The sequence below is a fragment of the Vitis riparia genome, chromosome 1 (assembly GCF_004353265.1).
Source record: "Vitis riparia cultivar Riparia Gloire de Montpellier isolate 1030 chromosome 1, EGFV_Vit.rip_1.0, whole genome shotgun sequence".
NCBI classification, from domain to species: Eukaryota; Viridiplantae; Streptophyta; class Magnoliopsida; order Vitales; family Vitaceae; genus Vitis; species Vitis riparia.
Window position 1 is genome coordinate 23,741,661 of NC_048431.1, and position 15,057 is coordinate 23,756,717.

General features: G+C 33.8%; 2 protein-coding genes across 2 annotated transcripts; both read left to right on the forward strand.

The window, feature by feature from the left end:
* The first annotated feature begins 2,197 nt into the window (after positions 1-2,197).
* On the forward strand, positions 2,198-6,872 carry LOC117924405 (probable beta-1,4-xylosyltransferase IRX10L). Its single transcript, XM_034843043.1, has 4 exons — positions 2,198-2,630; positions 3,369-3,757; positions 5,138-5,379; positions 6,059-6,872. Exons 1-4 carry the CDS (start codon positions 2,537-2,539, stop codon positions 6,570-6,572), a joined length of 1,239 nt encoding a protein of 412 aa, XP_034698934.1. The 5' UTR covers positions 2,198-2,536; the 3' UTR covers positions 6,573-6,872.
* Positions 6,873-9,653: 2,781 nt separating this feature from the next.
* LOC117917691 (transaldolase) lies at positions 9,654-14,754 on the forward strand. The gene is made up of 7 exons (XM_034834054.1): positions 9,654-9,989; positions 11,280-11,451; positions 11,672-11,721; positions 12,107-12,407; positions 13,426-13,614; positions 13,702-13,884; positions 14,006-14,754. Exons 1-7 carry the CDS (start codon positions 9,805-9,807, stop codon positions 14,249-14,251), a joined length of 1,326 nt encoding a protein of 441 aa, XP_034689945.1. The 5' UTR covers positions 9,654-9,804; the 3' UTR covers positions 14,252-14,754.
* The last annotated feature ends 303 nt before the right edge of the window (positions 14,755-15,057 follow it).

The window sequence follows — 15,057 nt, forward strand, 5'->3', positions numbered from 1 at the left end:
CGTTATTAGAATGTATTTATAAAACGTTTTTAATATTTTTAACACTTGAATGATAAGATTTTTAAATGTTAAAATTATTAGAAGTATTTCCTAAAATCACTACCAAATATGTTAAAATTGATTTTTTTTAATAATATAAGTATTTTTTCAGATTTTTTAAAGTATTTCCTAAAATTTGTCAAGCACCTATTTTATTGTTTAAAAACATTTTTTAGGCTAAAAAATACTTTCTAAAATCATTAAATGAACTCTTAAATTGGTTGGATTAATTTGGAAACATAAATCAAATTTGAATTGTATAAAGTTGATATTGATTTAACTCATCGATAATTACCTTTTAAACTTAGTTTGTGTACCTCTATCCAAAAATTTGAACGGTAAATGATATAATGTTTCAAAATAATAATAAAAAGGAAAAAAAAATTTATCTATCTTTCTAATAAAATAGAATATTTTAAAATATTAAATAGGTTTTGAGTTAGTTTCATAATACTTGAATGAAGTTGGGTTTGAGGAAAAATGAACCTAAACCCAATCAACTTATTAAAAATGATTGCTTAAACAGTTAAACCACCTAATAAATAAGGTTAGGTTAGGTTAGGTCAAGACACCTAAGTTACACTTCCATGTTTAGTTATGGTATCATTACACTTTTATGAACACAGACCGAGAGAAAGCTTAAAGAGCTCAATTGGGCTGAATGCACCTTGATAAGAGGCTTATTTTGCCCCACCATATAGGCCCAAAGAGCCCAATTGGGGAATGAGTACCCTGTCAATGAGTAGAAGACATGATGGAGATCTTGCTTTGGTAACTAAAGTTAAAACCTCGTAAGACAAAATAACTAAAACAAATGGAGTTGACTATGTTGCGTTGTTAAACGAATCTTTCCATCAAAATCCCGGAACCAAAAAGGATGCAGGATAAACCTATATACATAAGTACTAAAATATTATATCAAATAATTAACGATGGTTCAAATCTGTATTTTTTGATATAAAAAATGAAAGAATTGTTATAGATCGATTCCAAGTTGAAGAAAAAAAAAGAATCGAATATTCATTGATCAAATCATTCACTCCATAGTCCGATAAATCTTTTGAAGAACTAATCGATTGGATGGGAATAAAGATAGAGCTTCAATTATTTGAAGTAGTTTTGAATTTAATTTGTAAATTTGGAACATCTTTGGATTTCCTTTGCCAAGTTCCTGATCTTTGTATTTTGAATTGTAGCTTAAAAGTCAAGTTTGTTTTATTTATAGATATTAAACACTAAATTTTAATGATTTTTCAATTGCTTAGAAATATTATTTTTAATTAAAATTAATATTTAGGCATATTTAAAAGAACTATATTTGATAGTATTTAACCCTTGAAATATTATTTAAAAGATAATATGTATTCATCAACTTTTTGGCTATATGAGTTTATCAAATTTATATTTTTATTTATTTTAATAATTATATTTGAATTGTCATAATTTATGTATCTTTTATTTAAATTGAAAGATAATTTTTTTGGGACATGCTGCACGTGATTTTATTTTATTTATAAAAAATTTATGTCACATTGTCACAATTTAAATTAAATTTTTTTGACACGTGACTAATTTGGGCATGTAGTAAATCGTAGAAGCTTAAACTTTGACCTTCTACAACTGGAGTAAGAGAGGGAGATTGTTTAATCCGACGGATAAGGGAGAGGAAGACCATTTAATCGGACGGACATGTAGCTGGAGTAAAATTCTAAGTTTTGATAGCAATTCCTAAAATTTTTTTTTTTTTTTTATTTTCAAGTGTAAAATTCCATTTAAAAGTCAATTATAAAAACACTTTCTAACTCATTCTTCGGAGCAATTCTTAATATTTGCAATTATTTTTGGAACAATCTATGAAAAAAAACATTTGAAAAACACTTGGATTTATTTTGAAAATTTTCATTTATACCTATAGAGTCTAGACTGAAGGAAATGAATAAATGAGACAGAATGAAACTCATAAAAATGTCGGTCGGATTTTGATACGATGCAGATCGGATCCTCGTCCTCTGTAATATTTTAACAATAAGATTTACATCACATCAACCGATTCTTCCGAAATCAACGGTGGAAAACACAGAGAGAAAGACTTTGGTGGGACAGAAGAGGCGAATGTATTAACTACTATAAGCCTTCAAACAGCCTGCTTGGTGTATGAGATAGACCTGTCATCAAACCCCTCTGATTCAAGCATTACCTGCAAATCCCATTCACCAAAACGCGTCGTTTCGACCCTTTTCTCCGTTTCTTCAAGCAACTCTTCTCATTGTTTTCTCTATCAGTCCTTGTGACCTGAAACTTCCAATTTGTTATTCAGTGTCAAAACCTATACTCTAAGAAAGCCTTTCAACCACTGCCCCATACGACGTCCCAACCACATTGTCTCCATAAAAGTATTGCCCTCTTCGTCTTCTTCGGGACGAACCCACAGAAACCCAGTTCGATTTCTTCATCGGTTTCATTGATCTGGGGGTTTTGGGGTGAAAAGAGAAAAAAAATGGGGGTTTGGATTTGGGTTTTGGTTTTTGGGTTTGTTTGGGGAATTGGTGCTCATGGGCTTGACCGTCATCCACATACGGAGCGAATTTCAGGTGAATTAGCTCTGAAATAGTTCTTTTTGTCTTTTCTTTTTTGGTGATTTGATTTGGGTTTTTGCTGTTTTTGTGAACTCTTGTTTAGGTTGAAGATTGAAACTATAGGGATTTTACTTGGTTTATGGATTTGTACTTGTTTCTGCTTTTGTGCCTTTGAGTTCTGTTCTTAATGGAAGTGAATGTTGGTTGAATCAGAACAAGTATGGCTATAGTTGATTTGAAATCAGTTTGTGCTTTAGATTTTGTGGGACTCAGTCAAGATGAAATTTGGGGACTTGACCTTCTCCCCTTCTCCCCTTCTCCATAATCAGCACCACGAACAAATAAAAAAGAACACCATTTCTGGGTTTTTGGGCTCATGGAATGCTTTTGTCTGGTGGCTAGAGCTGGGTGGGAAGTGAAGGTTTTCTGTGGTTTGAATATAGATAATATCCTGGTTTTATAGACTTGGATTGCAGGTTCTATATCATTGTGTATTTGAAATTCAATTGTTCATATTATTTGCTTTTCCATCATATCATTTTTCTTTAGAGGAGATTAGCTCCATGATTAGACGAGGAACAGGGACAATTAAGGCTTTGTGTGGATCTTTTGAGTATGAGAGCTTAAGAAGGGAATTTTTTATCATCAAAGTTCCCGAGAGTTAAACAATTCTAAGTTCTCTTGAGCAGTTTGATTTAATGGGGACTCTGAAGCATGTAATCTGAACTCCACTTTGGGTTTCAATGAATGCAGGAAGTGCGGGTGATGTTTTGGAAGATGATCCAGTAGGAAGGTTGAAGGTTTTTGTGTACGAGCTTCCAAGCAAATACAACAAAAAGATCCTTCAGAAGGACCCCAGATGTCTCAACCATATGTTTGCAGCTGAAATTTTCATGCATCGGTTCCTCTTGTCCAGCCCTGTTCGAACCCTCAATCCTGAGGAAGCAGATTGGTTTTACACTCCAATATACACAACTTGCGACCTTACACCGAATGGCTTGCCATTGCCCTTCAAATCACCAAGGATGATGAGAAGTGCAATACAGCTCATTTCTTCAAACTGGCCTTACTGGAATCGGACAGAAGGGGCTGATCACTTCTTTGTTGTGCCTCATGACTTTGGAGCCTGCTTTCATTACCAAGTAAGACCCTCGTATTCTTACATACTAGTTAGGAATTTTTTTCAAAATCTAGTACTTATATCTTGATATTGGTATGCTACATACAATGCTTTCTTCTCCTGGTGAACTACAAGAAGGGAAGGTTGATACCCCTTCTGGTTTTTTCCAGTCTGATTTGAGTTGGAAAAGTTATCTGATTGGATAACTGTACTATCCACAGATTCTAGAATGATTCACCCTTTGTTGTGTCCACTACTTTCCTAGTCCCTTAAGTTCACCAGGATGTCAATCATATAACACCATTACCTCTTTTCACTTAAGGTAGACAATACCTGCGAAATTTCTTCTCATACTACAGCAACAACATTCTTGGCATTATGCAATATAACGGATGCCCTGACAAACTCAGGAGGGTTGTACTAGAGAGGAAATCAATCTGCTGCTTGAAGTTTCATGTTACACTAATAAGAATATATAATAATTCAAGTCAGGATTAAATCTCAAGAGAATTGAAAAAAAAAAAGTTACGACAATCAAATAAATAACAAATAATCATTCCTATATGCATAGACACTTATAGTACTAATGTGCTGGTCTACTACACTGTTTCTTAATATTTAGGTGTTAGAGATGATATTCTTATTGTCAAAGACATGTTCCACACCCTTCTATATATCACCCATGTCTTCACCCTCAATAATTTTAGCAAGTTTTTTGGCATGTCTTTTTTTGATGTCATTATAATTTTAGAAAAAAAAGAAAAAGAAAAAAAGAAACCTGAATGATGTACTCTGTTTTATTCTTTCTTTTTTATTTTTTCTTTTTCAAATTTATATTACAAAATATTCAAAACGTATATGCAGAATTTAACCAAAATTAGGTTTAATTGTATAAATATATAACATTATCTAAGCGGAAACATATGTGTCTACAAAAGGCAATAGCTCTATCTTCAGATTTAAAGGGAAAAGTAGGTGGAAAGAAAATGCAGTTAAGAAACTTACATTGTGCCTCTAGAGTGTGGTACATACTATAAAAGCTTCGCTAGGTGAATGCATTGTATAAACCGTCCAAGCTCACTGAAATATGATACTCATTGAATGAGTCATAGGTTTTGTAGGTTTTTATCTTACACCTTGTTTCCAGATTAAGCACAAGAAATTGATTTGTGTCAGTTGATATATCTAACAACATCCTATGCTTAAGACCCTGAGAAAAAGGTAGCTTTTTCTTGCTTCTTTTTGTCAAATTGTGGCTGGAACAAGGTTCCCATCTAAGTTTATGTTTTTCTGGTTCATATGAATGCGAAATCCTGCCTACATCTGAATTGAAAAATATTCGTTGTACTTTATCTTGGCATAACTCACATGTGAGTGTTCCATCTTTGTTCGTATTGTGTAGGAAGAGAAAGCTATTGAACGGGGGATTCTCCCATTACTCCAACGTGCAACCTTGGTTCAGACTTTTGGACAAAGGAACCATGTGTGCTTGAATGAGGGTTCAATCACAATTCCGCCATATGCTCCCCCACAAAAAATGCAGGCCCACCTAATTCCCCAAGAAACCCCTCGGTCCATCTTCGTTTACTTCCGTGGTTTGTTTTATGATGTGAATAATGACCCTGAAGGTGGTTACTATGCAAGGTATGTGGGTTAGTGTTATTTTTCCTTTTTCTTTTCCTCTGATTGAGAATTGCATTGAAATTTGATACCATGGGCAATTGAATAATAGGGGTTAGGTTTGGTGATTCCTACTTGCAGTCACCACATCAGTCGTGAATCAATGTGAATTATCACCACACAGATGTGATATTTCATCAAATGTGGTACAACATCTATTAAATATGTTCACCAAGTAAGTTACCAACCTCTGGGACCAAGCAAAAGGACATTTTGAATGAAGCAGGTGGTGACCACTAAAATATGTATTTAATGTGTAAATTATGTTTGGAAGTAGGGTTTAAATACTAGACCCAATCTGGAGTAAATCGTGATCTCCAAAATGTTCTTATGAGCTAATCTTTTGCTCATCATCTTGGGTTTGCTAGTTGGAGAAGGCCTACTTTGGTGTGGCTGAATCCAAGCTTGGTTAAAGCACCCACGTCCTACCCAGTATTCGATGTTTTCTTATAGCCTTTATTAAGGGATCATATGTATTATGTTGTTAACTTGCATAAAAAATTAAGATATGTATTAGTACTTATCTGCCTTTTGTAGGAAACAAGGAAGCAACATCTTGTATGATACATGGCTTTGTCTTTTATATTAGGTCTTTTGGGTTGAATGAATCAACTCCTATCTAACTCTTTTAATTGACTGACAGAGGTGCAAGGGCAGCAGTTTGGGAGAACTTTAAGGACAACCCGCTCTTTGACATCTCCACTGAGCACCCAACGACATATTATGAAGACATGCAACGTGCTATTTTCTGTCTATGTCCCCTGGGTTGGGCCCCTTGGAGCCCCAGGCTAGTTGAGGCAGTGATATTTGGCTGCATCCCTGTCATCATAGCAGATGACATTGTCCTACCCTTTGCCGATGCTATCCCATGGGAGGAAATTGGAGTGTTTGTAGCAGAAGAAGATGTCCCTAACCTTGACACCATCCTTACATCCATTCCACCAGAAGTAATCCTACGAAAACAGAGGCTGCTAGCTAATCCTTCAATGAAGCAGGCAATGTTGTTTCCCCAGCCTGCCCAATCAGGAGATGCTTTCCACCAGATACTGAATGGTCTAGCTCGCAAGTTGCCGCACAACAAGAATGTTTACTTGAAGCTTGGGGAAAATGCCTTAAATTGGACAGCGGGGCCTGTAGGAGACCTGAAACCATGGTGACAGAAGCAGCTTTTTTCATCCCAGCACATTTTTGTTATTCCCCTTTCACTGTTTTGCCCCGTCTCTAACCAGCTGGAGTTTGTATCAAACTGTCAAGTATGCTGAGTCCATACCCAGATGTAAATCCCCATTGTTCTTATTTTAATCTCACCATTTGTTGAGATACTTAAATGGTGAGATGCTTAACAGTTTCAACACATATGCCATTTTGCAGGTATAGGTGTTTGGCGTAGTGCTTGTGCTTTGCAACAGTTATTGTTTGATTTAAATCAAAGGCTCTACATTTTGGTTTTTGTCCAATTCTAAGGTTATGTTTGGATACAGGAAATTCTTAAGAAAAGAAGGAAAAATGTTAAGAAAAATTTATTTCTCGTGTTTGGTTTTACACTAGAAAATACAAGATAAAATCAAATATAATTAAAATTAATTATAAATCTAAGTATTTTTAAATTATTTAATCTTATATAAAAGATTTAAAATAACTAAAGTAAGTTTGAAATAATATATAAAAATAATTTATACATTTAAAAGTTATTTTTCATTTTCTTTTTTCTTTTATTTTCTTTTCCTTATATTTTTATTCAAATTTTTTAGAAACTAAACATACCCTAAATGAATTGAATTAGGAGATGAAAACAAATTGGAATTTTCAGTACAATGAGGGCATGATTATTGGGTATTGCATTATTCATTCATTAGTTTTTATTATCATTGTGGGCATCCCTTGAGCCATAGTAAAGGTCACATTAGTGGGGTTAGGTTTAGATTGGGGCCAGTTTGATACTCTGTTGAACATGTGACTGATTCCCCATTCCACGTATTATAGACTATAGTACTACTATCATTTTTGTTTTGTAGTAAATTTTCAGATGTTTCCAATGTGTCACCACCTGCTTTGGAGTAGAACCCTAAAAATCTTGTTTCCAATAGTGCATTTAAGAGTAAAATATTGGGAAATCATTTTATTGACTTAATAACTATGATTAGTAGTTTTTTGATTGAAATGTTTTAAAAAAATTAATTTGAGGTGTTTTTTTTTTAAATCATTTATAGAATATTTTAAAAAATAATTAAAAATATGAAGAATATTTTATTAATTTTTAGATGGTATATAAGTTTTCTAAAAATCAAGAAAACTATTTTCCATATTTGATGTTCTAGACAAAATTTGTTTCCAAAAATAATTTAAAATTTTTATTTTTACCTTATAAAGTGTTTATTTATTTATTTTTATTTTTTTGAGAATTGTTTTTTAAAAAATAACTAAAAAGCCTTCCATTTTTTTAAGAAGCTTTTTCAAATATTCTTGTCTATCCAACATGACTTTTGAAGTTCAAATGCGCCTTTCAACCGGAGAATTTTGTATTGTATTGAAGTATTGGAAAATGAGTTGGAACTTAAAGGTGGTATATTTGGATTATGACTCAAATTTAATCTTCATCTTCAAAAAATATGCTAATTCTAAACAAGATTAGATTTCACTTTCCATATTTTTTTCCCTTCCATTTTCTCACTTTCAAATACCATTTCAAGATTCAAATGCTTTGCAACCTTCTTAATCTTCAATTCAAAATTAAATGTATCCGCCATATATAAACTTAAAAGTTTTTCCTTCCACTTTCTCACAAAGCTCCTTAATTCAAAAAATAAAAAATAAAATAAAAATAAAAAAATAAATGAAAAAGGGTAGTCCTTCAAGTGGCTTCATAATTTTTTTTTCCCCTACAAGCTTGGTCACGATCACAAAAGCCACCCCTTGAGTGCCTTCAAAGGTTACAAAACAAAGAGACCAAACTCAATTTGGAGAGTCATATCTAAAAATCTTAGTCCATATCAAAACATTTCAAATTTCATTCTAACAAATCTAAGGTAATTCTTCTTAGGGTTATAAGTATATTTTACCCATTTTTAGGATTTTCCACATTTTATTCTTTCACATAAAAAAAATCCAATAATTTGCTTCTCATATTTACTAAATAATGTCATTTCATTTTTTTTATTGTAATTTTATTTATTTTCACTAACAAAAATATTTATTTGTTATGCATTTAAATGATTATTATATCCTTATATTTTTAGTTTTTAATTTTTAAGGACAATTGTGTTTTGGACCCATTTAGGATAAAAAAATTAAGCTTTGGTCCATATAATCTCATCATTTAAGCCTAAAACCAAAAGAAAGTGTGAAATCGAGAAGAAGAATATGAATTTTTTATTTTTTCGAAAATGACATTTGTTGACTATGAAAAAAAAGAGAGAAAAATATTAATTTAAATTTTATTCCTTTTGTAAACTTCAATAAAATTCAATATAATTTAGTGATTTGGAAAAAAATACACCATTTTCCAAAAAAATAAAAATAAATTATTATTATTTAAAAATCAAACATCTTGAAAAGTATATATTTTTAAAATTATGTATATAAAAAATAACTAAAAATATATCATATTTATTTTAAAAAATAATATATTTTAAAAAAAATTAGTTTTCTAAAAATAATAAAATTTTCAGAATAATTATTAAAAAAAGATTTAAAATAAAAAAGTTAGTCAAATATTATGGTAGAAAATAGTTTTGAAGGATATATTGATCTTTTCATATTTTATATCATCCCTGTCAATTATATAATTTATATAGATCAAAGCTTGATTTTTGAGTTAAACTGATCCAAAACATAATTGTCTCTAATTTTTATTATTTTTGGGTATTTAATTCTTTCATTATTAAAAGATGAATAACCGTAGCATGGCCCTATACATGTATATATGTATGTATAATAGAGGCTGTGGTTGGTGGGGAGATAGCATTGAAGGGATGTTTGGTGTACCAGAAAAAAAACATAGAAAAACTCAATTGACCCATAGCTTCACTTCACTCTTCAATGGGATTGAACGCCAAAATAATAATAATAATATAGAATTAAAAAAGTTGGTGGTAAAACCAGAATTACTGTTTAACCCTACCTCATCATGACCTCAAAGTGATGGCTGGTCCCCAACTAAAAGGGCAGAACCGACATTTCAATCATAGCCATCAACCCAAATCTCCAACCATTCTGCCTATTTTTGCCCTTCTTCTCCCTCACTCGTCGACGTCTCCACCTGCCCAGTCAAAACCAAAAATCCAGATTTAGCCTTCCCTTTAAAACCCTGACCCTTTCCTTGTTTATATCGTAATCATAATAATAAAGGGAATTCACCAAACCCTTTTCTCTCTGTGATCCCATATTCCCATGGCTTCCATTTCCAAGCTTGTAAGCCCTAGTCCTGTTTCTTCTTCTTCTGTTTCTGGTTCTTTGAAGTCCAGATCTTTGCAGCCTAAGTGTTTGATCGATTTTCACAGCAGAGATGTTTTCAATGCTAGAGTTTCGTCTTCTAGGTTGTCCGTTCGGAACGACGTCGTCAGGGGATCATTGATGTAAGCTTTGGTCTTTTGTTCTTCTTTTTTGAATTTTTTTTGTATTGGGATGTTGTGATCTTTGTTTGGTTTGGTTTGATCTTTTACTGTCCGAGTATCAGTTGGAGAAATCTTATTGTATGCAGATTTGTGAATATATTGAATGAGTTGGAGGAATTGTTTGAATGAATCTGTTTAGGATTGTTTAATCGTAGTGCTTTCAACTAAGCAAGGCCATTTTGTATGTATTGTGGGTTTGTATTTGTATTTTTATTTGATTTGATGCCATGATCATATTCACCTGGTGAAAAATTTATGAAGGAAATGCTTCTCAAGGTTTAATGGCATGTCATGTTAATATTTCTGAAATTAAGTCCCTTTCAATGAAATGGCTCAGCTGTTGTTTGTATTGTTAGTTTGTTATCAATCGGATGGTTTGGTACAATGTGGCTTCTTTTTTGGACCTGCTGGTCAACTCCTAAGCTAAATTCAGCTTCTTGGTGGTTGATTGTGTAAGGCTATGTTTGGTTAGGGAAAATTTGAGGAAGACAAAGAAAATAGAGGAAAAGTAGGACGGAATGAAGGAAAATAAAAAATCGGTTTAGAATCTATAAGTCATTTTATTTGCTACTTCAAACTCATTTCACTTATTTTTCCTATTTTATGTAAAGATTAAATAATTTAAAATATGTATTAATTTCTAACTAATTATAATTATATTTGATTTTCTTTCGATAAACCAAACATGAGAAAATCATTTTTCTTAGCATTTTTTTTCTTTCCTTAATTCTTTTTGGGAATCAAATGCAACCTATATGATTTTTGTCATTTCATTTCATCTTGGGCCTAGGACCATTGCTTTGTACCCATGGTGACCGCAGTAATTGGTCAATAAGGCTGTAAGGGGAAAAACAACATAAAACAATGCTTTATGAGTTAATTTGTCTGGCGAACCCCTTTCATTTGAACCAAAATATTTATTATTAGTAACAATTGTTCAGCTTTATGTTTTCTTTAATGATAAAAGCAAGGAGTTGGTTATATCAATGGAATTAGACTCCATGCTTGGATTTGGATTGAAAGTTGAAAGTTATGCCTTGAATTTGCATACAGAATTTCAAGCTCCTTTTTGGGCTCACTATTTAATTAAAACATTGTAAGACAAAGTGCATTCAATCATGTATTAGTGATTGGATTCTTGTGATAGTTGCTTGTTGTTTCATTTTTCTCTAATTCTAAAGTTTAATTTTTAGAGGCTTTCTCTGATTGTAAAGTTTGAGAAGTTCTCATTCCGTATGTTATTTATTACAGTGTCAGATGTTCCCAACTTGAGGGAAATGGAAGCCAAATAAAGAGAACAACTCTTCATGATCTCTATGAGCAGGGAGGGCAGAGCCCATGGTATGATAACCTCTGCAGGCCTGTTACCGATCTCCTTCCACTGATTGCAAGTGGTGTCAGAGGTGTAACTAGCAACCCAGCGGTAATTACACATACCTTTTTTCTTATTCTCTTTGGTTCTTCCCCTGTTCCAACAGGTGTGGAGGATATTTCTTTTGACAGTAGAAAGGAAAGGGGGGGAAAAGAAAGTGAAAGATACTGTTTTTGAACTGATATGATTGTATTTTCACATGTTTCTTTTGTCATTTTCATTTATTAGTTGCAATCTCTTGCAATGAGCTATTCTATTTATATGGTTGCAGATTTTCCAGAAGGCGATATCATCTTCCAATGCTTACAATGAACAGTTCAGGTATATATATATATTTTCTAAATTATAATTCCATCATGTTAACAAGTCAATTGCATGATTCTTTTCAGATGACCTCTACCCATTTGAGATCTCCCAAGGTGGGTGGAGCTCATCTGCAAGGGTGAACCATGAAAAGGTTCATCAAGGGGATTGTGGTGGAGTAAGAAAGATTGCAACTTGTTAGTTTTTAGTCATCAGAATGTTGTGTATAAAGTTTGTATTCGTATGAGTAGTCAGATTTCAGAAGAGCTTGCTGGTTAGCACATGCTTTGGCTGTCTGGAAGTTAGTTATGCTGCTCTTGCAGAACCTGGAATCCAATACTAACATCCGAGTTGATCCTTCAGAGTTGGTAAATCTAACATTTTAAACCTCTGGATTCTGCAGGGAACTTGTACTAGCAGGAAAAGACATTGAAAGTGCATACTGGGAGCTTGTGGTGAAGGACATCCAAGATGCGTGCAGACTTTTTGAGCCAATCTATGATGAGACGGATGGAGGAGATGGCTATGTTTCTGTTGAAGTTTCTCCAAAGCTTGCTGATGATACTGTAGGGACTGTAGAAGCTGCAAAATGGCTTTATAAAGTGGTTGATCGCCCTAATGTCTATATAAAGATCCCGGCGACAGCTCCATGCGTCCCTTCAATCAAGGAAGTTATTTCACTTGGCATTAGTGTCAATGTAACTGTAAGTTTTTGCTATGCATCCTTGATTACCTACAATTTTAGAGGTATACTAGTAAAACTGGAAAAAGGTTAAGTTGTCTTGGCATGATTGACCACTACATTGCTCTTATAATCTTATACTGGTAGGTGATCCTAGCAATCTGGGTTCTGGTTAAGCTATTGATTAGTGGAAAAGTAGTTTTAAGGTAAATTATGTCATCGAGCCCAAGTGACAAGTGTGATGGAATAGAACTTTTAGCCTTTGGGGCATGGTTTAAGTGGTTGGGGATTGGGGTTAAGGTTGTGGGTGGTCCAGGTTCGCTTCTAGTGGGGACCAAACAAAAAATTAAAAAAGGAATGGAACTTTTATATGACAGGCCTCCTCTGTTGCTGCAAAATGTTAGAATTTGCTCCATTAGTTCCTTTTGTTGTTATAAGTTAAAAATGAAGAAAAAAATATGGTCGGTCATCAACAACTGTTTTTTTCTCTTTCCTTTTTTTTGGGCAATAAAAATACGTACTTTTCACTCTGTTTACCTTGAACTGTCCTCTCTCGTATGCTGCAGAAGTTCTGCTCCATCTAAGCTTTTCAGGAAAAAATTAAAAGGGAAAAAAAAAATGAAAAATGAAAAAACTGTCTGGCAGTGCTATTGGCTTTCCACTACTACCCTGAGGGAAAAAGGACTCACTGTTTGTGAATTAAGCATTCTTTTGAGAAATTGGGATACATGCATAAAAAATATCTTTTTCCTCTTGCTCCCTTTTGATCTAACGGCCACTATCATTTCAAAGCAGCTGTCTAAGTATTGGATGATAAATAAGAATCCTGAATAGATTTCACCAACTGGTTTCTAGGAAGATGGAGGGATATGAGTGAAAATGCAAATGCTTACAGCCACCTTTCCAATTTCAAAGCCAAGTTGTTATTAAGATCACCCTCTTTTTCCTCCAATCTCACTTGTGGTAGTATAGTCCTTGGTGTGCTTCTCTTTTTCTTATAATAGCATTCTAACCATCATTTTCTGTTATGGATGTGCCAGCTTATATTCTCTCTCCCGAGATATGAAGCTGTCATTGATGCTTACTTAGATGGGCTTGAGGCTTCTGGGCTAAGTGACCTCTCCAGGGTTACAAGTGTTGCCTCCTTCTTTGTCAGTCGGGTAGACACCCTCATTGACAAGTTGCTTGAGAAAATTGGAACTCCAGAGGCCCTTGATCTCCGAGGAAAGGTAATAAATTAATTTACAATCAAATTGTCATCCTTTCGAGGGTTTAAAACTCAGGACCTAATATCATGGGACTTTTATATGTTCTAGGCTGCAGTAGCTCAAGCAGCACTGGCATACCAGCTCTACCAGAAGAAATTCTCTGGGCCTAGATGGGAAGCTCTGGTGAAGAAAGGTGCCAAGAAACAGAGGCTGCTGTGGGCTTCAACCAGTGTCAAGAATCCTGCCTACCCTGACACACTATATGTGTCTCCTCTTATTGGACCCGACACGGTGAGCCTTCTTATATTGCAACCTCAGTTGGATTTGGCAGTAATTGTTGTCAGCATCCTAAGAAAGTTATCTACCATTTACTTAAACAGTTCCATAATTTACTGCCAACTTCCTTTTTCAGGTTTCAACCATGCCCGACCAAGCTCTCCAAGCATTTGTTGACCATGGTGTTGTTTCAAGGACAATTGATTCCAATGTATCTGAAGCTGAAGGCATTTACAGTGCACTTGAGAAGTTGGGGATTGACTGGGGCTATGTCGGGTCTCAGCTGGAACTTGAAGGAGTGGAGTCTTTCAAGAAGAGCTTTGACAGCCTGCTTGATAGCCTGCAAGAGAAGGCAAACTCCCTTAAACTGGTTAGCCTGTAAGCGTCTCGGTTCTTTTATTACTGTCTTGGCGACTCAATAAAGCCAGCTGGGTCTCAATCCCTGCTGTAAATTAGTTGATGAGTGATGTTTAAAAGACTAGATCATGTATCATATGAGTGGGTTACTGCCAGTTATTTCATATTTGCTGTTGGTTGGGTTTCTTCAACTTTGTGAATAGACTTGGATTGTCATTCTAATGAAGGAAATGCCCATGGACAGATTATAAAAGTAGGGACAAGATTGAAAACTGCTGACACTGAAAATCCATGGGTGAGTAGTGATATCAGTGAAGATGATAACAGGTATAGCTATAAGGAGCTTTGATGGGAGCTATGTCGTCAGATATGTGGATGTGTTGATTTATTGCTTGTAGACTCTAGTTTAACATTGTATTCTGCATCCCATGGAACCTTTTTGGGGCCTTTATTCTGAATCTGGCAAAGCAGGGCTACTTATAAGTTTATAACATGGTTGGCAGGCTAATAACATCTGGTATTCTCTTAGTCGTCAAGTCTTTGTTTGGATGATGGCAGGTTTCTTGAACAGGATATGGCTACGAATGCAAAATGTTTTTGTAAAATAAAAGTTCATTTCATAATGGGATTTTTATTTTTTAAAATATATATTTTTTTTCTGTAATGTATTATTTTTAATTATTTTTCATAAGTAATTAAAACATGTCATCCTAGAACATCTTATTTTTTATTTTTAAGAACAGAAAATAAAAAAACTTTTTTCTGGGTGAAACATGTTTATTTTTTTATTTTTAAATGATATAAAGATATTTTTGAGAATAGCTAACAAAC

Bases quoted from the DNA above. Each gene is read 5' to 3' on its own strand.
- LOC117917691 (XM_034834054.1), top strand. From the start codon at position 9,805: ATGGCTTCCATTTCCAAGCTTGTAAGCCCTAGTCCTGTTTCTTCTTCT. The intron at 13,615-13,701 runs GTAATAAATTAA...TATATGTTCTAG, and splicing joins CCCTTGATCTCCGAGGAAAG to GCTGCAGTAGCTCAAGCAGC. The intron at 13,885-14,005 runs GTGAGCCTTCTT...TTCCTTTTTCAG, and splicing joins CTCTTATTGGACCCGACACG to GTTTCAACCATGCCCGACCA.
- LOC117924405 (XM_034843043.1), top strand. From the start codon at position 2,537: ATGGGGGTTTGGATTTGGGTTTTGGTTTTTGGGTTTGTTTGGGGAATT. The intron at 3,758-5,137 runs GTAAGACCCTCG...CGTATTGTGTAG, and splicing joins GAGCCTGCTTTCATTACCAA to GAAGAGAAAGCTATTGAACG. The intron at 5,380-6,058 runs GTATGTGGGTTA...ATTGACTGACAG, and splicing joins GAAGGTGGTTACTATGCAAG to AGGTGCAAGGGCAGCAGTTT.